This window comes from Scyliorhinus canicula, chromosome 18, assembly GCF_902713615.1.
Source record: "Scyliorhinus canicula chromosome 18, sScyCan1.1, whole genome shotgun sequence".
In the NCBI taxonomy this organism is placed as follows: Eukaryota; Metazoa; Chordata; class Chondrichthyes; order Carcharhiniformes; family Scyliorhinidae; genus Scyliorhinus; species Scyliorhinus canicula.
The window spans coordinates 12201365-12224496 of NC_052163.1; the positions used below are offsets into that span (position 1 = coordinate 12201365).

The 23132-nt window shown below is 49.5% G+C and overlaps 1 protein-coding gene across 4 annotated transcripts; it reads left to right on the top strand.

Moving 5' to 3' along the window:
• Nucleotides 1–5: 5 nt before the first annotated feature.
• Nucleotides 6–21766, top strand: cenpx (centromere protein X). 4 transcript variants are annotated; one of them, XM_038776381.1, is made up of 6 exons: nt 6–399; nt 5799–5827; nt 11312–11363; nt 12002–12055; nt 14950–15050; nt 21163–21766. In XM_038776381.1, the coding sequence occupies exons 1-6, from the start codon at nt 357–359 to the stop codon at nt 21175–21177; spliced, it is 294 nt and encodes a 97-aa protein (XP_038632309.1). In that variant the 5' UTR covers nt 6–356; the 3' UTR covers nt 21178–21766. The 4 variants fall into 4 exon arrangements, with proteins under 4 accessions (XP_038632309.1, XP_038632312.1, XP_038632311.1 ...); XM_038776383.1 differs by having other exon boundaries at nt 18–399; nt 14962–15050; XM_038776384.1 differs by lacking the exon at nt 5799–5827 and having other exon boundaries at nt 13–399.
• The last annotated feature ends 1366 nt before the right edge of the window (nt 21767–23132 follow it).

The following is a 23132-nucleotide window of genomic DNA, read 5'->3' on the forward strand; positions in this document are numbered from 1 at the left end:
GAGCCGCTCGAGCCCCTCCCTTCAGTCAGCGGCTGCCCTGCCGACGGAAGTGACGCTACAGTGCCGCTCGAGCCCCCCTCATCAGTAAGCGGCCGCCGGGGGAAGGGAGAGGAGGTTGGGTTCCACTCCGTCCGCACCGGGCTCAGTAATTCCGTGAAGGATACCGGTGATTATTATTCTCGTCCTGTTCACGGGTCGCGACCCTGGCAGGGGTGGTGCGAGGCCGTTCCTTTGCTGTCAAGGCCCATGCTCTGAATTAACGGCGCAACCGGCCAATCACAACAGGAGGGCGGGGCCCCGTCTACGTAACAAACAAAAGCGGCCAATAGCGGAGCGGAGGCAGGGTGGGTGTATTTATGAATGAGGATGGAGCAGCGGGAAGGCGCCAGGTTCAAGAAAGTAAGTCATCGCGCAACCCCCTTGTTCTTGCTCGCTAAAGTGCTTTTTGTTCAGTCCCCAGGTCCAAATAAACCTGGTCCCAAGATTTTAGGAGAATCATAGAATCCCTACAGTGCAGAAGGAGGGTATTCGGCCCAGCGGGTCTGCCCTGACCCTCTGAAAGAGCCCCCCCACCTCGGCTTGCTACCTGCCCCACCCCCCCCCACCTGCCCCACCCCCCCCCCCTGCCCCACCCCCCCCCCACCTGCCCCACCCCCCCCCCCCTGCCCCACCCCCCCCACCTGCCCCACCCCCCCCCCCTGCCCCACCCCCCCCACCTGCCCCACCCCCCCCCCCTGCCCCACCCCCCCCCCTGCCCCACCCCCCCCACCTGCCCCACCCCCCCCCCCCACCCCCCCCACCTGCCCCACCCCCCCCACCCGCCCCACCCCCCCCCCACCCCCCCCACCTGCCCCACCCCCCCCCACCTGCCCCCACCCCCCCACCTGCCCCACCCCCCCCCCGCCTGCCCCCCCCACCTGCCCACCCCCCCACCTGCCCCACCCCCACCTGCCCCACCACCTGCCCCACCACCTGCCCCACCCCCCCACCTGCCCCACCCCCCCACCTGCCCCACCCCCCCACCTGCCCCACCCCCCCCCCCCACCTGCCCCACCCCCCCCACCTGCCCCACCCCCCCCACCTGCCCCACCCCCCCCACCTGCCCCACCCCCCCCACCTGCCCCACCCCCCCCTACCTGCCCCACCCCCCCCTACCTGCCCCACCCCCCCCCTACCTGCCCCACCCCCCCTACCTGCCCCACCCCCCCTCTACCTGCCCCACCCCCCTCTACCTGCCCCACCCCCCCCTACCTGCCCCACCCCCCCCCTACCTGCCCCACCCCCCCCACCTGCCCCACCCCCCCTACCTGCCCCACCCCCCCACCTGCCCCACCCCCCCCCCCCACCTGCCCCACCCCCCCCACCTGCCCCACCCCCCCCACCTGCCCCACCCCCCCCACCTGCCCCACCCCCCCACCTGCCCCACCCCCCCCCCCCACCTGCCCCACCCCCCCACCTGCCCCCCCCACCTGCCCCACCCCCCCCCACCTGCCCCACCCCCCCCACCTGCCCCACCCCCCCACCTGCCCCACCCCCCCACCTGCCCCACCCCCCCCCCACCTGCCCCACCCCCCCACCTGCCCCACCCCCCCCACCTGCCCCACCCCCCCCACCTGCCCCACCCCCCCACCTGCCCCACCCCCCCCACCTGCCCCACCCCCCCCACCTGCCCCACCCCCCCACCTGCCCCACCCCCCCCACCTGCCCCACCCCCCCCACCTGCCCCACCCCCCCACCTGCCCCACCCCCCCACCTGCCCCACCCCCCCACCTGCCCCACCCCCCCCCACCTGCCCCACCCCCCCCCACCTGCCCCACCCCCCCCCACCTGCCCCACCCCCCCCACCTGCCACACCCCCCCCACCTGCCACACCCCCCCCACCTGCCCCATCCCCCCCCACCTGCCCCATCCCCCCCCACCTGCCCCATCCCCCCCCACCTGCCCCATCCCACCTGCCCTTACCTGTCCCATCCCACCTGCCCTTACCTGTCCCATCCCACCTGCCCTTACCTGTCCCATCCCACCTGCCCTTACCTGTCCCATCCCACCTGCCCTTACCTGTCCCATCCCACCCCCCTTACCTGTCCCATCCCACCCCCCCTTACCTGTCCCATCCCACCCCCCCCTTACCTGTCCCATCCCACCCCCCCCTTACCTGTCCCCTCCCCCCCCCCCTTACCTGTCCCATCCCACCCCCCCCTTACCTGTCCCATCCCCCCCCCCCCTTACCTGTCCCATCCCACCCCCCCTTACCTGTCCCATCCCACCCCCCCTTACCTGTCCCATCCCACCCCCCCTTACCTGTCCCATCCCACCCCCCCTTACCTGTCCCATCCCACCCCCCCTTACCTGTCCCATCCCACCCCCCCTTACCTGTCCCATCCCACCCCCCCTTACCTGTCCCATCCCACCCCCCCTTACCTGTCCCATCCCACCCCCCCTTACCTGTCCCATCCCACCCCCCCCTTACCTGTCCCATCCCACCCCCCCTTACCTGTCCCATCCCACCCCTCCCTTACCTGTCCCATCCCACCCCCCTTACCTTCCCAACCACCCCCCCTTACCTGTCCCATCCCACTCCCCCCCCCCACCTGCCCCACCCCCCCCACCTGCCCCACCCCCCCCTACCTGCCCCACCCCCCCCTACCTGCCCCACCCCCCCCTACCTGCCCCACCCCCCCCTACCTGCCCCACCCCCCCTACCTGCCCCACCCCCCCTCTACCTGCCCCACCCCCCTCTACCTGCCCCACCCCCCCCTACCTGCCCCACCCCCCCCTACCTGCCCCACCCCCCCCACCTGCCCCACCCCCCCTACCTGCCCCACCCCCCCACCTGCCCCACCCCCCCCCCCCCACCTGCCCCACCCCCCCCCACCTGCCCCACCCCCCCCACCTGCCCCACCCCCCCCACCTGCCCCACCCCCCCCCCCCACCTGCCCCACCCCCCCACCTGCCCCCCCCACCTGCCCCACCCCCCCCCACCTGCCCCACCCCCCCCACCTGCCCCACCCCCCCCCCACCTGCCCCACCCCCCCACCTGCCCCACCCCCCCACCTGCCCACCCCCCCCCCACCTGCCCCACCCCCCCCCTCCTGCCCCACCCCCCCCCACCTGCCCCACCCCCCCCCACCTGCCCCACCCCCCCCACCTGCCCCACCCCCCCCCACCTGCCCCACCCCCCCCCCCCTGCCCCACCCCCCCCACCTGCCCCACCCCCCCACCTGCCCCACCCCCCCCACCTGCCCCACCCCCCCACCTGCCCCACCCCCCCACCTGCCCCACCCCCCCCCCACCTGCCCCACCCCCCCCCACCTGCCCCACCCCCCCCCACCTGCCACACCCCCCCCACCTGCCCCATCCCCCCCCACCTGCCCCATCCCACCTGCCCTTACCTGTCCCATCCCACCTGCCCTTACCTGTCCCATCCCACCTGCCCTTACCTGTCCCATCCCACCTGCCCTTACCTGTCCCATCCCACCTGCCCTTACCTGTCCCATCCCACCCCCCTTACCTGTCCCATCCCACCCCCCCCTTACCTGTCCCATCCCACCCCCCCCTTACCTGTCCCATCCCACCCCCCCCTTACCTGTCCCATCCCACCCCCCCCTTACCTGTCCCATCCCACCCCCCCCCTTACCTGTCCCATCCCACCCCCCCCTTACCTGTCCCATCCCACCCCCCCTTACCTGTCCCATCCCACCCCCCCTTACCTGTCCCATCCCACCCCCCCTTACCTGTCCCATCCCACCCCCCCTTACCTGTCCCATCCCACCCCCCCTTACCTGTCCCATCCCACCCCCCCTTACCTGTCCCATCCCACCCCCCCTTACCTGTCCCATCCCACCCCCCCCTTACCTGTCCCATCCCACCCCCCCTTACCTGTCCCATCCCACCCCTCCCTTACCTGTCCCATCCCACCCCCCTTACCTTCCCAACCCCCCCCACCTTACCTGTCCCATCCCACTCCCCCCCCCCATACCTGTCCCATCCCACTCCCCCCCCCTTACCTGTCCCATCCCACTCCCCCCCCTTACCTGTCCCATCCCACCCCTCCCTTACCTGTCCCATCCCACCCCCCTTACCTTCCCATCCCCCCCTTACCTGTCCCATCCCACTCCCCCCCTTACCTGTCCCATCCCACTCCCCCCCCTTACCTGTCCCATCCCACTCCCCCCCCTTACCTGTCCCATCCCACTCCCCCCCCCCTTACCTGTCCCATCCCACTCCCCCCCCTTACCTGTCCCATCCCACCCCCCCCTTACCTGTCCCATCCCACCCCCCCCCTTACCTGTCCCATCCCACCCCCCAACTGCCCCATCCCACCCACCCTGCAAATCCCTGGATCCACAGGAGCAATTTAGTGTGGCCAGTACACCTAACCTGCACATTCTTGGGAAGAATGAGAGGAGGAAATCTTATATAAATAATACAATTATGAAGGGAGGTTCTTTCCACTGGCAGGTGAAAGTAGCACTGGGGACACAGCACAGCCTGAAAATAAGGGGGAACAGATTTGGGACTGAGTTGAGGAGGAACTCCTTCACCCAAAGGGTTGCGATTCTGTGGAATTCCTTGCCCAGTCAAGGGAATGTTTTTAAGGCAAAGATAGATAGATTCTTGAACAGTAAAGGAGCCCACGAAAAGATCAGCAATGATCTTATTGAATGGAGGAGCAGGCTTGAGGGGCCAGATGGTGTACTCCTGCTCCTAGTTCTTATGTACATCCCTGGACACTAAGGGGAAATTTTATCATGGCCAATTCACCTAACGTGCACATCTTTGGACTGTGGGAGGAAACCTGAGCACCCGGAGGAAGCCCACGTAGACATGGGGAGAACATGCAGACTCCATAGAAGTCACCCGAGGTTGGAGTTGAACCCGGGTCCCTGGTGCTGTGAGGCATCAGTGCCCCCCCCGAGATGAGGTTGAGAAGGCGGGACTTTCAATGGCCTCAGCCAGTACTGGAATTGAACCCATGGTATTGGTGTTGCTCCACATCATGAACCAGCCGTCCAGCCAACTGACCCCTTTGATTGCTGATTGAGCTGTTTGTATTTATTTCGAATTGCCAGCACGCATAGTTATTTTTGTTATCTAATTTATTTTCTGCTAGTCCCTTTTTATCGTTGCTTTTAGCTTGTGCACGGATGCTGAAATAAACATTGGTTATATGTTTGTGGCCAACGCTTTAGTGGGAATAGAACAGAGAGCATAGGACTTGGATGTAGGAGTAGGCCATTCAGCCCTTTGAGCCTGCCCCACCATTCTTCAGTAAGATCACGGCTGATCTGGGTTGTGGTCTCAACTCTACTTCCCACCATAACCCGGGTCTCCTTTGTCACATTCCAATCTGTAATTATCTTGCAATTATGTCTCCCCTATATATGCTTTAATGGTGGATCTGCCTCCACTTCACCTGATGAAGGAGCGGCGCTCTGAAAACTTGTGATTTCAAAGAAATCTGTTAGACTTTAATGTGGTGTTGTGAGACTTCTTACTTTTCCCAACTCAGTCCAGCGCTGGCATCTTGAAATCATGTCAAAAATGTGCCTGACTCAACCTTGAATAAGTTAAAGACCCAGTATCCACTGCTCCCTGCAGAAGGGAATGCCACACCCTTTTGAGAGAAAAAGAATTCTCATCTCCATCTTAAGCTTCTTATTCTTAAACTGTCCTCTGGTTCTAGTTTTCTCCACATGTAGATACATCCTCCTGGTATCCACCCTATTAAATCCCCTCAGTATCTTGTATGTTTTAATAAGATCACCTTTTATTCTTCGAAACTCCACTGGTTACAGGATCAAGCCCTTCAACCTTTCTTCACAAGGTAAGCCCCTCGCCCCAGTAATGAGTTGAGTGAACCTCTTCTGAACTGCATCTAACATAATTATATATTTTTTCAAATAAGGAGACCAAATCTGTACACAGTATTCCAGATGTGATCCCACCAATGTCCTGTACAGCTGCAGTAAAGCTTCCCTACTTTCATATTCCATTCCCCCTCCCCTTGCAGTAGTCACCAACGTTGAATTTGCCTTCCTAATCGGGCATTTTTGTGATTTGTGTACCAGGACACCAAGAGCCCTCTGTAGGGCGACACGGTCGCACAGTGATTAGTATTGTTGCTTCACAGCGCCAGGATCCCAGGTTTGATTCTGGCTTGGGTCACTGTCTGTGTGGAGCCTGATCGTTCTCCCCGTGTCTGTGTGGGTTTCCTCCCACAAGTCCCGATAGACGTATTTGTTAAGTGAATTGGACATTCTGAATTCTCCCTCCGTGTATCTGAACAGGCGCCGGAGTGTGGCAACTAGGGGATTTCCACAGTAACTTAATTGTAGTGTTAATGGAAGCCTACTTGTGACAATATAAATATTATTATAATCACCAAGTTCTGCAATATGTTCCTCATTTTGTGTGACAACCAAGTCCACAAGTTTCTTCCCGGTGTTGGTGAGAACTTTAGAAGTTCCATAATACATAAACTGGAGAGAATTCTTATAGATTTTTTGAAAAGCTCCTCAGCTGTGGAGGAGGGAAGTAGCAGAAGCAGAGTTGTACGATGAAGGTGCTAGTGGGCAGTCTTTATGGTGGAGAGTTAGATGCTGAGGAATACTGTGTTTTGTAAACTAATTGGCTCAACCTGAGGTAGTAACCAGGGACCAGAAAAGGAATTGGTGGCCAAGGAATAGACTTTGTGGGAGGCTGAAACAATTAAAGCCCATTTTGACCTGTTGGATATTTTGACTTGCCCACAATTTAATTTATTGTCACATGTACTGAGGTACAGTGAAAAGTATTGTTCGGTGTACAGTCGAGACCGATCGATCCATACATGAAAAAACATACGGCATACATAAATACACAATGTAAATACGTAGGCACAGGTATCAGGTGAGCATACAGGAGTGTAGTACTACTCAGTAGAGATGTCTGAAGAGATCAGTTCAGTCCATAAGAGAGTCATTCAGGAATCTGGTAACCTGCCCGATGGAAGAAGTTGGAGGAGAGAATAACCCGGGTGATGGGGTCTTTGATTATGCTGCCTGCTTTCCCAAGGCAGCGGGAGGTGTAAACAGAGTCAATGGATGGGAGGCAGGTTCGCATGACGGACTGGGCTGTGTTCACCACTCTGTAGTTTCTTATGGTCTTGGGCTGAGCAGTTGCCATACCAGGCTGTGATGCACCCATATAAGATGCTTTCTATGGTGCATCTGTAAAATTGGTAAGGTTCAGTGTGGACATGCTGAATTTTCTTAGTTTCCTGAGGAAGTATAGGCGCTGTTGTGCTTTCTTGGTCATAGCGTCAACGTGGGTGGACCAGGACAGATTGTTCTTTTTTTTAAAAAAAGAGTACCCAATTCATTTTTTTCCAATTAAGGGCAATTTTACGTGGCCAATCCACCTACCATGCACATAATAATAATTGTTTATTGTCACAAGTAGGCTTCAATGAAGTTACTGTGAACCGCCCCTAGTAGCCACATTCTGGCACCTGTTAGGGGGGCCCGTACGGGAATTGAACCCGCGCTGCTGCCTTGTTCTGCATTGCAAGCCAGCCATTTAGCCCACTGTGCTAAACATCTGCGTTGTGGGGGCGAAACCCACGCAAACACGGGGAGAATGTGCATATTTCACACGGACAGTGGATCCAGAGCCGGGATCGACCCTGGGAACTTGGCGCCATGAGACAGCAGTGCTAACCACTGCACCACCGTGCTGCCCCAGGACAAATTGTTGATGTGGAACTTGAAGCTGTCAACCATACAATGTATCATACACACCCATGTCGACACTATTGATGCAGATAGGGGTATGTACGCTACTTTGCTTCCTGAAGTCAATGACCAGCTCTTTAGTTTTGCTGATCTTGAGGGAGAGATTGTTGTTGTTACATCACCCCACTAGGTTCCCTCTCTCCCTCCTGTACTCTGTCTCATTAGTTGAATGTGGGAAATCCAATCTGACACCATCCAAGTCAGTGGAAATGTTTCGAGGTGGTAGGGCTGATTGGCTGTCAATGGAGAACTAAAGTTGATGCTGCTTAGTTGTACTTCGTGGTCATCCGTATGAAAACTAAAGACATGGGAACATGTGCAGACACATCAGAGCCCCTCTGTAGCTTTGATCTTTCTCTTTATGAATTTTGCTCGCTTGAACCCTCTTCCCTGCCCTGCTTTATTCGAATAAAGCCTTATCGACAATCCTTTCTTAATAAATCTTTATTGTCACAAGTAGGCTTACATTAACATTTACTGCAATGAAGCTACTGTGAAAAGCCCCTAGTCGCCACATTCTGGCGCCTGTTTGGGTACACAGGGAGAATTCAGAATGTCCAAATTACCTAACAGCGCGTCTTTCGGGACTTGTGGGAGGAAACTGGAGCCCCCGGAGGAAACCCATGCAGACACAGGGAGAACGTGCAGACTCCGCACAGTGACCCAAGCCGAGAATCAAACCTGGGACCCTGGCGCTGTGAAGCAACAGTGCTAACCACTGTGCTACAATACCGCCCACTGTATGTGCTCGCTACATGTTTCATTAGGACATTACAGATCTACCCCTTTGACTATACTGTGTCATACCACATTAATTTTCACTTCTCTGGACCGACTGTGCCATGGAGCGTTTACTTTCAGCCTTTGCTATCAGGTACACGAGGAGCAAGAGCTCTGTACCTGTTCTATAAGGCACCGACCAGATGTCGACTTGCCTGTTTGACTCATTCACGCCTTGCTGTCCCTGACCACTAACCGACATCTACTATACCTATTCTGCCTGGATCAACTTGTCCAGATAACACTCTTGTTTTATTTAATTAATTAATCCATGTTTTAATCAATTTAGCATTTGCTCTGTAGACGTTTAGCTATTACTTGATCTAGTTGAAGTGAGTAAATGAAATCAAGTATTTACCTGAAATGCACACCACCACAATTATTGGAGGCAAAACACAACAGCTTCTTCCCTTTTTGCACTGAATTCCCACTTGCACCAAATTCCTAACTTTGGCACTGTGCTCTCTCTGGTCTGTGACCACTCTCTCTCTCTTCAGTAAATAATCTCACCAACTGAGGAATTCTTCTTGAGCCCCTTGCCCAAAGGCAGATCCAACCCACAGGGCCACACCTCCACCATGGGTAATGGGTAGGGCGAGGAGACAGTTCTCCAATCTACTACAGCCGGATGGGAATTGCATTCGGTGCTGTTGGTATCCGTCTGATCCTCATCGATCCCCCAAGGAGACAAATGCTGTGGAAACACAAACATGCATGCGAGTCTATGGCTAGGGATGGTAGTCTTTCCGTCACATGGTTGACCAAGCATCTCATAGAATTTACAGTGCAGAAGGAGGCCACTCAGCCCATCGTCTGCACCGGCTCTTGGAAAGAGCACCCTACCCCCTACCCAAGGTCAACACCTCCACCCTATCCCCATAACCCAGTAACCCCACCCAACACTAAGGGCAATTTTAGACATTAAGGGACAATTTAGCACATCCAGTCCACCTAACCCGCGCGTCTTTGGACTGTGGGAGGAAACCGGAGCACCCGGAGGAAACCCACGCACACACGGGGAGGATGTGCAGACTCCGCACAGACAGTGACCCAAGCCGGAATCGAACCTGGGACCCTGGAGCTGTGAAGCGATTGTGCTATCCACAATGCTACCGTGCTGCCCTCTCCCTCTCTTTGCTGCCTGCCATTGGTGTAAATTGGAAGGATTTACAAGTTGATACTCTGACTGTTTGGCTGTGTTTCGAATGCACTTTCCTGGAGTGGGACTTGAACCCAGAGCCTCTGGCTCATTGGCAGGGATGCAACCCACTGCGCCGCAAGACTGTGAAATTCACAAAAGTTGTATTGGACCCAGCAACATTTCACCCTCTTAAATTCCGAGTTTGGAGACCCCTGTTGCAATGATCCATTTGAGTTTGTGTATGTTGAAATATCACTTGCTTGCCAGTAATCCATAAAATATCTTGTAATACTTCCTTCCTTTTCTATCACACCCATCTTTTGCTGTTCCTTCATTTTATTGTATTATAAAGTCTGAACATTCGATCAGCACTGAACCATTGATGAAGTGTTGAAGCAAGATAACATTTTTGAAAAGAAAGCAAATTAGCCCCTTTTTGCCTTTTATGTGCAGTTGCACTTTCATATCTTCACTATATTTAACCTTGTGTTTTTTTTTAAATTTAGATTACCCAATTATTTTTTCTATTAAGGGGCAATTTAGCGTGGCCAATCCACCTACTCTACACATTTTTGGGTTGTGGGGGCGAAACCCACGCAGACACGGGGAGAATGTGCAAACTCGCAAAAGTATGTTAATAGAAAAAATTGTTTCCTGTGCTTAAAGCACCCTTTTTGCACTAAGCATTAATTCTGTTCTGCATTTGGCCAGTGGTAACTGAAGTATCCCTGCCAGCCCACCTAGCCTGATGCTAGGTAGCAGGGTGACATTTTTCATCCAAATCTGAATTGTACGACAACTCAGTAGATCCAGTTTCAGGACCTTTCAGGCCAGTTTGCAGCATTTTGAAGTTTGTTGCATTACTTTTTGCAAAGGCTATGTTGTGTGGTACTGAATGGACCGCTTAAAGTGTTACTAATGTACCAGGATGCATTGTATCAGAGTGGCACATAAGAGCTACCGGTATGTATTTCCATTCGGATGTAGGGTTGGTTTGCTTGACATGTCATCTCCCAGGCTGAATGGTTTACTGGGTTGCTTGGTCATTACCAGGATTTCACAGCCTTTAGTATTCCACTCGCTAAGTTAGCTTGTTTAGCTCAGTGGGCCAGGCGGCTGGTTTGTAATGCAGAACAAAGCCAGCAGTGTGGGTTCAATTCCCGTACTGGCTGAGAATTCTGAATTCTCCCTCAGTCTCCCTGAACAGGCGCCGGAATGTGGCGACTAGGGGCTTTTTGCAGAAACTTCATTGCAGTGTCAATGTAAGCCTACTTGTGACAATAAAAATATTATGTTATTGGCTTGCATGAAAATGATCAAAGTGTCCCAGTCAGACTGAACTATTTCCCATCTCTGTGGAGTTTGCATTGTAAATAAGCCCTCGAGTTCAGTTGTTCCTGGAAGAATATTCCAAGTTGGAATCCCACTAATTTGGATATGTGGAATTTCCGATGAAAATAATCCTTGCAGAGAATTTCTATGCAGTGACATGCATTTTTACAAAAAACGTGAACTGATCTGGGTAAACATTGAATTGTGTAAGTTTAATTTAGTCATTTTACAGATACTATACTCCGAATGGCATTGCTCAGCACGATGTTTTACTTTGTTCCAGGAATTGGTCAGTAAATTACTGTACTTCTATTTTAAGGATCAGAAAACCAAAGGTAAGGAGTCTATTTTTGAATGTGTCTTGGTAGTATAGTAGCCAACTAAAAGTTTACATTTTGCCACTTGTCCAATGTACAGGTGCAGTAAAAGGATGATTCATGTCAATGGTGAGATGCTAAAGTCCACCAGTACAATGTTGTGTGGCACTGGAGGGAAAAGTTCGAGCTCTGACTTTTCAACAAGTTATTTGTGTGTAATCTAAACTGACGTAATGGAATCTCTGTGTTGTCACATCTCTCCTCTCCCATGGTGAAAACTTGGACAAGTTGTACATTCTAGAAGTAAAGTGTTTTAAAGAAAAATGTCCTGTTTCAAGAAGGTAGAAGTGGGGGGAAAATGAATTTCACGAAGACTATGCCATTGGATAAGAACCCCTTGAAATGCCCCATGTCTGTATAGAAGTGGAGAAAATGTTGGAGAGAACGGGGAGCATGAACCTTTTGGGTGACATTTCGCCTAGTGGTCCGTTTGTTATCTGCAATTCCTGGAATTAGTGCCTGCATGTGAATAAACAATTGTTCAAGAAACAGTCATGTGCTTTATAACTCCTTTATTTGCTGGTTCATAACCATGAAACTTGATAAAGAAACTTGGTTATCAAGTTGCTAATCTTGTTTTTCTTGTTTATTTACAGTCAGCAGTGATGCTGTCACCATTATGTGCGAAATGCTTAAAATATTTGTTATAGGTAAGCGTATAAGATGAGTATTATGGTAGACTTTGTACTGGAATTATCAAATAGTACTGTACTTTGTGTTCAATACATCAGGCACAAACAGGCCATTCAGCTGATGAGAATGTACAATCGGGAGATGGATGTTTGCTGATCACTGCACTGTGTTCACCATTTGCGACTCTTCACGTACTGACAGTCGACGGCCAAATACAGCAAGACTTGGGCACTGTCCAGACTTGGGTTTGGTTTCCTCCGGGTGCTCCGGTTTCCACCCTCGAGTCCCAAAAGACGTGCTTGTTAGGTGAATTGGACATTGTGAATTCTCCCTCCGTGTACCCGAACAGGCGCCAGAATGTGGCGACTAGGGTATTTTCCACAGTAACTTCATTGCAGTTTAATGTAAGCCTACTTGTGACAATAATAAAGATTATTATTTTACAAGTGACAAGTAACATTCATGCCACACAAATGTCAGGTAATGACCATCTCCATATAGAGAGAATCTAACTATTGCCTCTTGACTTTCAATGGCATTACTGTTGCTGAATCCCCCCCCCCTCCTCCCCAATATCTTGGCGCAAGTAACTCACCCCCTGACTCCCTATAGCTTGTCCACTGTCAGCAAGGCACAAGTCGGGAGTATGATGGAATACATTCCCCTCCCTCCACCACCGGTGTTCAGTGGTAACAGACTGTCCCATCTATAAGATGCATTGCAGGAACTCACCAAGGTTCCTTAGGTAGCACCCTCCAAACCCATGACCACTACCATCTAGAAGGACAATGGCAGCAGATACCTGGGAACCCCACCACCTGGAATTTCCCCTCTAAGACACTCACCATCCTGACTTGGAAATAGATTGCCATTGCTTCACCATCGCTGGGTCAAAATCCTGGAACTCCCTCCCTAACAGCATTGTGGGTGCACCTACACCACATGGACTGCAGAGCTTCAAGAAGACAGCTCACCACCACCTTCTAAGGGCAATAAATGCTGGTCTGGCCAGTGACACCGACACCCCTTAATTTTTAAAAAATAAATTTAGAGTACCCAATTATTTTTTTTTCCAATGAAGGGGCAATTTAGTGTGTTCCGTCCACCTACCCTGCACATCTTTGGATTGTGGGGGCAAAGTCCACGCAAACAGTGGGAGAATGTACAAACTCCACACGGACAGTGACCCAGAGCCATGATCGAACCTGGGACCTCAGCGCCGTGAGGCAGCAGTGCTAACCCACTACGCCACCGTGCTGCCCTTCGACACCCATTAATGAATACATTTTAAAAATTGCAGTTCGAAACTCCACAGAAATTTGTACCTTGTTCAATTAGCTGAAACTGGGCTTTAAATCTGAATAATACCTACTGCTGAACAACTGATATTACCCTGAAAAGGATGTGGAATGTTGTTAAATCTCTCTGTTCTGATTAATTACTAGATTTAAAAATTTTATTAATTCATGACATTTCAGCTTCTACCTTAACCCTATGTGCCAAACATTATTTCACTCTGTAGAATCATTAGCAGTAAATTGAATATTGGTGCTTTTCATTTCCTGGTTGGCTGTCTGTGAAAATTCTGTGACTGGCTTCTTGTACAGCTTGGTAACAATACTGTAGCTCGACTGGGAATCCCGAGTAAACTACACTGTAATCAATTATAACAGTAAGACTGAGATCGCTGGATCTCTAGGTGAAGCTTTTTCCATGGCCAGTGGCTACATCCTTGCATTGCTGTGGACTGCAAAATCAAGTCTATTGTTTCAGGTTGAATTGGACAGTCTCGACATGCTTCTTGAGGTGGGTTTGTTTTAACTCGACAACATCAGTACTTCTCCTGTGTCTGTAATGTTGCTGGTCTCCATTCCTGCCACGGGACATAAAACATAGAAGATACAGTGCAGAAGGAGGCCCTTCGAGTCTGCACCGACCCCTCCTGTCCTTTTTTGGCCACTAAGGGCAATTTATCATGGCCAATCCACCTAACCAGCACGTCTTTGGACTGTGGGAGGAAACCGGAGGAAACCCACGCAGACACGGGGAGAACGTGCAGACTCCGCACAGACAGTGACCCAGCGGGGAATCGAACCTGGGACACTGGCGCTGTGAAACCACAGTGCTAATCACTTGTGCTACCGTGCTGCCCATGTTGCTGAAATACTTATCCATGCTTTGGTTGTCTCCAGGTTCAGTTTTGCCAGCTGTTCCTCCGCTCCCCCTTTCAGCTACCATAAACCTGAGCAGGTCTAAAACCGCTGACTGTATTTTACCAGCATATCCTATTCACCCTTCACCCCTGTGCTCATTCTAACCTGCTAGTCCGCCAACACCTCTTAAAATCCTCGTCCTAGTGTTTGACATGACATCTCTTAATGGTATCTCTGTAGCCTCCTGCCCTGTAACCTTGTTGAGCACAATGGCCTTCCAAGGTTGGCCTCGTGCATTCTCCGCTTCCTTTGCTGCCCGTGTCTTCATCCATTTAGGCCTCGGTCTGCAATTGTTCGTTCGTCAAAACTTTTAAAAAAATTATGGGGAATGGGCACCCTTGACAAGATCTGCATTAACTACCCACCCCTAAACTATTTGTAATACCTACAACAATCTCCCAACAAACTGTCACCTGCCATATCGAGTTTGACTGTCAATATGTCTGATTTATGCTCCTGTGAATGCCTTGGGGTGTTTTTCTACAGTAAAGCTGTTCTATCAACGACAGCTATGAATGATGGATGTTTGCTATTGCAGCCCACAGCTTGAAGTTCCTCATAAATTACTAATTGGAAATCTCACCTAACAGCAGCGTTTCCTGGAAGTACCAGTGCTGCAGAAAAGTTACAAAACTTCTCCTGCTGGACGATGTCTTACTAGCACACTTATTTTAATATGAAATCCGTTTCCATAATTGTATTCCATTCAGAGGCAGCAGCACGAACTGCCAGACAGGCATCCAATGAAGACTCTACGACAGGAGACATTGAACATTTTGAGAAGGTTTTGCCTCAGCTGGTATGTAACAACAGTTATTGACGTTTCTGGGTCAGGGGAAACACTAAAATCAAAACTTGTGTAATGGGCGGTTCCTTTCCAAGAAAAAGATCTGGTCATATTGGCTTGTCCAGTCCACTATTTAAAGCTGCGATATTTGTCCAGCAGTTTGTGTATAGGATTCCAGTTGTTAAAAGGGGAAGATCTGTAATGTAGAATTAGAAATTATAGCAACTTTTTTGAATGTATAGAGGAAAATCTGTTCTGCACATAGCAAGCATGTTCGTTCCACTCTGAAGTAAAAGGGTGGTCGATTCCTCGTACTGAAACATGAAATGGGAAAACAAGAGAGAAAGGGTATTGGAAGCAACTTGAAAGAAACCAGTCAAAACACGCATCGATTTTACATTGTTGGAGTTCCAAGTATCAGTCTATTTTAATTTGGATGTACTGTCTCGTAGCTGCTGTTCTACAACCATGTTTTATATATAATTTCCAACAGCATGAATTACTGCTAGCATCTAACAAGTAAACAACACACGCGTGACTAGGATTCATGTACTGCTCTGCTGTTATACCATCATTGGCAGTACTATTTTGCCACATGACTTAATACTGTAAATAGACCATGACAGGCTAGTTCTTAAGACGTGATTCTATTTTAAATGTTCGAACAGGCAATCTGTTCGTTTGGGGGTGTGAGGGTGGGGGGCATGCCACCGATGCTGAAACCACCAATCAGAATCTCCTGTAAAACAGATTCCCACTAATCTGTAATTTGATAAATGATTGGAAATGCTGACAGTGACGAGTATGCTGATGCAAAATTGGGGGACATGCAAACTTAAAAATTCAGGAGGGCTTTGACTGCTTAATGGAAAAATAAATAACGCAGTTCATACACCAAAATATGAACTTTTGTTGGGATGAAGATGGGTGGGATAGTGAAAGAAGATTCCGAAGAGTGAAGGAGCAGATGGATGTAGGAGTGTAGATTCTTGTTACGTAAAATTGGATGGATGGTAGTACATTTTTTAAAAAGGCATAAAAGGCATTAAAAAAAATTTTTTTTTTTTTTTTTTAAGAGTACCTAATTAATTATTTTCCAATTAAGGGGCAATTTAGCATGGACAATCCACTTGCCCTACACATCTTTGGGTTGTGGAGGTGAAACCCACACAGACACGGGGAGAATGTGCAAACTCCACATAGACAGTGACCCAGAACCGGGATCGAACCTGGGACCTCAGAGCTGTGAGACAGCAGTGCTAACCACTGTGCCACTCCTGAATGTAGGTTTTAAGCAGGGAGACTTAAAATATTGAAAGAAAATGATGAAGTTAGAGCATTTAGGTTTGAGTACGGTTGGGCTATTGTGATTCTGTGCATTCCATCTTAGGAAGTAAATCAACCACAACTAATACAGCAAAACAAAAATCATGAGAATGATTTACACACAGAGACATGATTGCCTGAATGGCTTCCTCTGCTGTGAGCGTTTCTGTTTATAACGATAACAAGCAGTCATAGCTATGAAGGAACATTTCTGCCCATTTGAGGGGAGGATGGTCAGGGAAGACAGCCTTCCAAGTATTGCCTGTTGTGAGGGGTCAAGAAATTAAAGATCTTATTCGATGGTGAGTCAGTAATGAGAAGCGAGATTCTGATCATGAGAATCAAAGTTGAGATATTCCCAACAAGGTTACAGCATGATGCTTTACTAATGGAGTCTGGGTCAGTGAAGGGACTATGAAAAGTTGCAGGGAAATTGGATTAGCATGGTCCCATTGAAGTGCTAGCAGAGATGTAAGGCCTTCTGTCTCATTTATTTTGATGAATCATGGCATTACACTTATCCATTTCTTGAAATGAATCTCTCTTTAGAAAAGACTAAAAGGAAATATTACAGCCATTTGTTTACTCTTGTGTTCCCCTGGCTCAGATGAGCCTGACGCACTGAGCGTTACGCATCCAGTAGGTGGCAGCATTGATTCTCGAGCAGCACGGAGTATTCCCAGTAAGGTTGCTCCAAATAAACCTCGGTGCACCTTGGAATAGGGAGGAGGAAGTCAACCAGATTTCCCACTTCTGATTGTTATCTGGCACCCTCTGCTGGAAATGTATATATGGTTGGAGACGACTGGTATTTGGGTTCGGCTGTGAAGTTCCTTCTTGTACAACCCTATCAGTACGTGCTGTCAAGAGATTTGTGAAATGCAAGAATTAGGACAGAGTAAGTTTTAAGTCCTCCTTACAGAAAGGGAATTAAATCCATAGTACAGCAAATCTAGTCTTTTCTAGAATTATATTTTTATAGAACACAATCTCTACAGTGCAGGAGGAGGCCATTTGGCCCATCAAGCCTGCACCGACCCTTCAAATGAGCACTCCGCCCATGTCCAGCCACCCCACCCCTATCCCTGCAACCCCATAACCTAACCTACACATCACTAGACAAGTGGCAATTTAACATGGTCAGTCCACCTAACCTGCACATCTTTGGACTGTGGGAGGAAACCAGAGCACCCGGAGGAAACCCTCGCAGACATGGGGAGAATGTGTAAACTCCACTCAGTCACCCAATGCTGGAATTGAACCTTGGCCTCTGGCACTGAGGCAGCAGTGCTAACCTGGGTCCCTGGCACTGAGGCAGCAGTGCTAACCACTGTGCCAGTCTAACCGGAATTTCTGATATTCCTCTTGTACAAATAGTCACTTTACCAACTGGAAGCAATTAAAGTTATCTGGAACCTATACCCGTATGCTGCATTTAATACTTTGTTTTTTTAAAAAATGTTTTAAATAAATTGAGTACCCAATTTTTCTCCAATTAAAGGGCAATTTAGCGTGGCCAATCCACCAACCCTGCACATCTTTGCATTGTGCAGGTGAAACCCACGCAGACACGGGGAGAATGTGCAAACTCCACATGGACAGTGATCCAGGGCCGGGATTCGAACCCGGTTCCTCAGCACTGCAGTCCGTGCTAATCACTGCGCCGCACCATTCTTTATGTTTTAATATACTGTTGAAGATTGAAGTAGAAAAACACACTTTATTTCCTGAGTACTTGCATATTACTTCATGCTACAAGTATTCGGCTGTACTCCCATTGATAAATGGAATTATTAACCAGCACCACCTATTCCCCCCACAATTAGAATTTACAGTGTAGAAGGAGGCCATTTGGCCCATTGAGTCTGCACCGACTCTTAGAATGAGCACCTACTTAAACCCACTCATCCACCTTATCCCTACAAACCAGTAACCCCACCTAACCTTTGTACACCAAGGGCAATTTAGCATAACCAATCCACCTAACCTACACATTTTTGGACTGTGGGAGGAAATCGGAGCACCTGGAGGAAACCCACGCAGACATGGGGAGAACGTGCAAACTCCGCACAGTCACAGAGGGCGGAATTGAACCCAGGTCCCTGGAGCTGTGAGGCAGCAGTGCTAACCACTGTGCCACCCCAAGCCAGCCAGGAGTCGAAACTGGAATCTCCTGATTCGTAGTCAGCCGCATTATCCATTGCGCCACTGGCCCAAGTAGGATAATATAATAATTTACTGTACTGCGAACCTATAACCACTGGGATGAAGAAGTAGATTTATGCAATACACTGGTTACTGGAACTATATTTTTTTAAATTTAGAATACCCAATTATTTTTTTCCAATTAAGGGGCAATTTAGGGTGGCCAATCCATCTACCCTGCACATCTTTTGGGTTGTGGGGGTGAAACCCACGCAGACACTGGAAGAATGTGCAAGCTCCACACGGACAGTGACTCGAGCTGGGTCGAACCTGGGTCCTCGGCGCCTTAGGCAGTAGTGCTAACCGCTGTGCCGCCCTTACTGGAACTATTTCTAAGGAATTTGCAGGTGACACAAAGCTGTGAGGAGGATGCAGCGATGCTTCACTGTGATTTGGACAAGTTGAGTGGGTGGGCAAATGCATGGCAGATGCAGTTTAATGTGGATAAATTAGATTATCCACGTTGGTAGCAAAAATTGGAAGACAGTTTATTATCTGAATAGCTCTAGATTGCAAGAGGGGATGTGCAACAAGACCTGGGTTTGTACACCAGTCATTGAAAGTAAGAATACAGGGGTAGCAGATGGTAAAGAAAGCAAATGCTGTGTTGGGTTTCATAGTGAGAGGATTTGAGTGCAGAAGCAGGGATGTCTTGCTGCAGTTTCACAGGGCCTTGGTGAGACCACACTTGGAAATTGTGGGCAGTTTTGATGTCCTTATCCGAGGAAGGATGTTCTTGCTAAGGAGTGAGTGCAGAGAAGGCTTATCAGACTGATTCCTGGGATGGCGGGCTGACATGAAGAGAGATTGAGTTGGTTAGGATTATATTCACTTTGAGTTCAGAAGAATGGGGGGGGGGATGATATCTCATAGAAAACTATAAAATTCTAACAGGACTAGACAGGATGTTCCTGATGGGGAGTCCAGAACCAGGAATCACAGTCAAAGGATTGAGGTTAAATAATTTAGGACTGAGATGAGGAGAACATAGAACATTACAGTGCAGAAGGAGGCCATTCGACCCATCGAGTCTGCACTGACCCACTTAAGCCCTCACTTCCACCCTATCCCCGTAACCAAATAACCCCTCCTAACGTTTTTGGTTACTAAGGACAAATTAGCATGGCCAATCCACCTAACCTGCATGTCTTTGAACTGTGGGAGGAAACCGTAGCACCTGGAGGGAACCCACGCAGACATGGGGAGAACGTGCAGACTCCGCGCAGACAGTGACCCAGCGGGGAATCGAACCTGGGACTGTGGTGCTGTGAAGCTATAGTGCTAGCCACTTGTGCTACCCTGCTGCCCAGAATTTTCTTCAGCCAGAGAATAGTGAGCCTTTGGACTTCTCTACCATAGAAAATTGTTGAGGCCAAAACATTGTCTGGAACCAAGTTAGATATTGCTGTTAGGGCTGAAGGGATCAAATGATATGGGAGAAAGCGGGACCAGGATACTAACTTGGATGATCAGTCATTATTATAATGAATGGTGGCGCAGGCTCAAATGGCCTCCTCCTGCTCTTACTTGCTATCTTTCTATGTTTCTGGGGTAAATGAGGTTAGACTTTATATGAAAAACGACCTTGAGGAACTCCAGAGGTCATCTAGTTAAAATTACCAATCTGCGAGAAGTTGGGACATTGCTTTATGCAGATGGTTGTTGGGAGCATTGAAATTCATTAATAATCTTTGTTGTCACAAGTAGGCTTACATTAACACTTCAGTGAATGATTAGCACTGCTGCCTCATGGCACCGAGGTCCCAGGTTTGATCCCGGCCTTGGGTCACTGTCTATGTGGAGTTTGCACATTCTCCCCGTTTGCGTGGGTTTCGCCCCCACAACCCAAAAGCTGTGCAGGGCAAGTGATTGGCTACGCTAAATTGTCCCTTAAAGGGGCTGGTTTAGCTCACTGAGCTAAATCGCTGGCTTTTAAAGCAGACCAAGCAGGCCAGCAGCACGGTTCGATTCCCGTACCAGCCTCCCCGGACAGGCGCCGGAATGTGGCGACTAGGGGCTTTTCACAGTAACCTCATTGAAGCCTACTCGTGACAATAAGCGATTTTCAAATGGAAAAAATTAATTGGGTACTCTAAATTTATTTTTTAAAATGCGGGGGGAGGGCGGGGTGGGGGTGGAAAACGACCACTGCAATGAAGTTACTGTGAAAAGCCCCTAGTCGCGACACTCCGGCGTCTGTTCGGGTACACAGAGGGAGAATTCAGAATGTCCAAATTACCTAACAGCATGTCTTTCAAGACTTGTGGGAGGAAACCGGAACACACGGAGGAAACCCACGCAGACACGGGGAGAACGTGCAGACTCCGCACAGTCAGTGACCCAAGCCGGGAATCGAACTTGGGACCCTGGAGCTGTGAAGCAACGGTGCTAACCACTGTGCTACCGTGCTTTTTGCCACTGGGACTAGATGAGACAATGAAAAGTGAATAAACTTTGAAACTCTGGTTGGCACTTTCAGGCGGGGGAATGTGTTATATTTCATTAGAATGTCCAGAATTTGTGAAGCTTCTGTATGGTTTGATTGTTTCAAAACTATTTCTCTCAACACCATTCTCAACTCTTGTTCTTGCAGCTTTTGGATTTCTAGCATTTCCACTAGGTGGTGCTGATCTATAATACCTAACCAGTAAGAAAATGTTTAGCCGCTTCATTTACAACACCATGGATTGAAGAAACCAGTCATCTGTAGAAAAATGATGGGACTGTGAAACTTAAATCAAAATGTAAATGATATATGTGTACTTTATACAAGCTATTGTTTTTAATACAGAACTTATTGATGTATCTAAAATAGTGTAGAGTCAACATAAAATAAAAACAAAGAACATCATACTATACTATACTGGGACGCAATGTAGATTTGTGCTCTTAAACTGTGGACTTCAAACTTTGGTTATCAAGGGGGTCCGATTTGGATTTTTTTTTTAAAAGACCATCTTGCACCATTGCATTGGGAAAGGTTTTGAGGAATGAACAACACCAATTTCTAATTGCATGTTTCGCTATTAGTTAAACCATCAGTGGCATGGTTACTGAGAAACAAAGGTGACGGCTCGACAAAACTATTAATGGTGAAGACAAAGTAACTGATTCTGACGTCAGTATTTTTGGCTGTGTGCCTGTCATAACAGTAATTTTTTTGTTGAAATCAATTAAAAACAGAAGTTAACTAATAATTTCAGGCTGTTTATACTCGTCTGCACTTTCATACCTTGAGTGTCTGCATTTGGAGTAAAAGGAACATGTACATTGAATAACTAAGATAAACCCGTGATCACAACTTTTTTCAAATGATTCCGCTAAGTGAATCGGACTAAGGCATAGATCCCACTGTATGGAGCTCTGCAATCTCTCCCCATTTACAGAATATGCTTCTCTTTTATTCTTCCTGCAGAAAATCGACAATTTCACATTTTCCCACGTATATCTGCACAATAATGAAAGTCGGTTGATGTACTACCACACAGTTATAGTGGTTAACACTGTTGCTTCACATGCCAGGGTCCCAAGTTCTATTCCTGGCTTGGGTCAGTGTCTGTGGAATCTGCACATTCTCCCCATATCTGGTAGGTTTCCTCCCATGAGTCCCGAAAGATATGCTTTGAGGTAATTTGGGCATCCTGAATTCTCCCTCAGTGTACCTGAACAGGCACCAGAATGTGGCGCCTAGGGGCTTTTCACAGTAATTTCATTGCGGTACTAATTTAAGCCTACTTGTGAAAATAAAGATTATAATAAGTATAGGGGCGGCACGATGGTGCAGTGGTTAGCACTACTGCCTCACAGCACTGGGCCACTGTCCGTGTGGAGTTTGCACATCTCCCCATATTGGCATGGGTCTCGCCCCCACAACCCAAAGATTTGCAGCGTAGGTGGATTGCCCTTAATTGGGGAAAAAAAATTGGGTACTCGTTTTTAAAAATAAATTTAAAGTACAGTGACTAATCTCACCAATTTCTTTGCAATCGTTATATTGCAAAATTTCCTTTTGGGGCTTTTAGTGTGGAGTACTTTTGTCTTCAGCTGTGAATTTGCTCGAGTGGCAATCTGAGAGGTTGGGACATGGGGCACCTCTGCAGGGACTGACAGATGCAACGGTCTGTATTGTGTCTGGTCAGCATCACAATATTTGAATGAGTTCCATTCAAAAACAGATTGCCATTTGAAACATTTATGCTCTAACTAAAGGCAGCTTCAATATGTGTTTGGTCCTAGCCAGGATGTATCCTTTATACCTCGCATCACACTATTCTCGCATCAGCACAATTACCTGGGCTGTAAATCCACTGCCACCCTGACTTCCCAACAAATGTATGATTTTATTTTAAATGCTTACAACGATAAACTACTCCCCCAATTGTGAACTGTTAGTTTAATTCATTATACTGCATTCAAGATATTCACAAACAGATCCTTAAAGATGGCGATGAACTGCCTCCACTTGAAGAGGAACCCTTCCTCTGACCCTCTGATATCAAATTTGTTTTTCTCCAGTTTGAAGAATTCTGCCAGGTCTGCTAGCCAGCCTGAGGCCCGGAGTGG

Excerpts from the sequence above, each read along its gene's own strand:
- cenpx (XM_038776381.1), top strand. The coding sequence starts at position 357 with ATGAATGAGGATGGAGCAGCGGGAAGGCGCCAGGTTCAAGAAA. Across the intron at positions 5,828-11,311 it reads CTTCAACCTTTCTTCACAAG|GAATTGGTCAGTAAATTACT; the intron begins GTAAGCCCCTCG and ends ACTTTGTTCCAG. Across the intron at positions 11,364-12,001 it reads TAAGGATCAGAAAACCAAAG|TCAGCAGTGATGCTGTCACC; the intron begins GTAAGGAGTCTA and ends GTTTATTTACAG.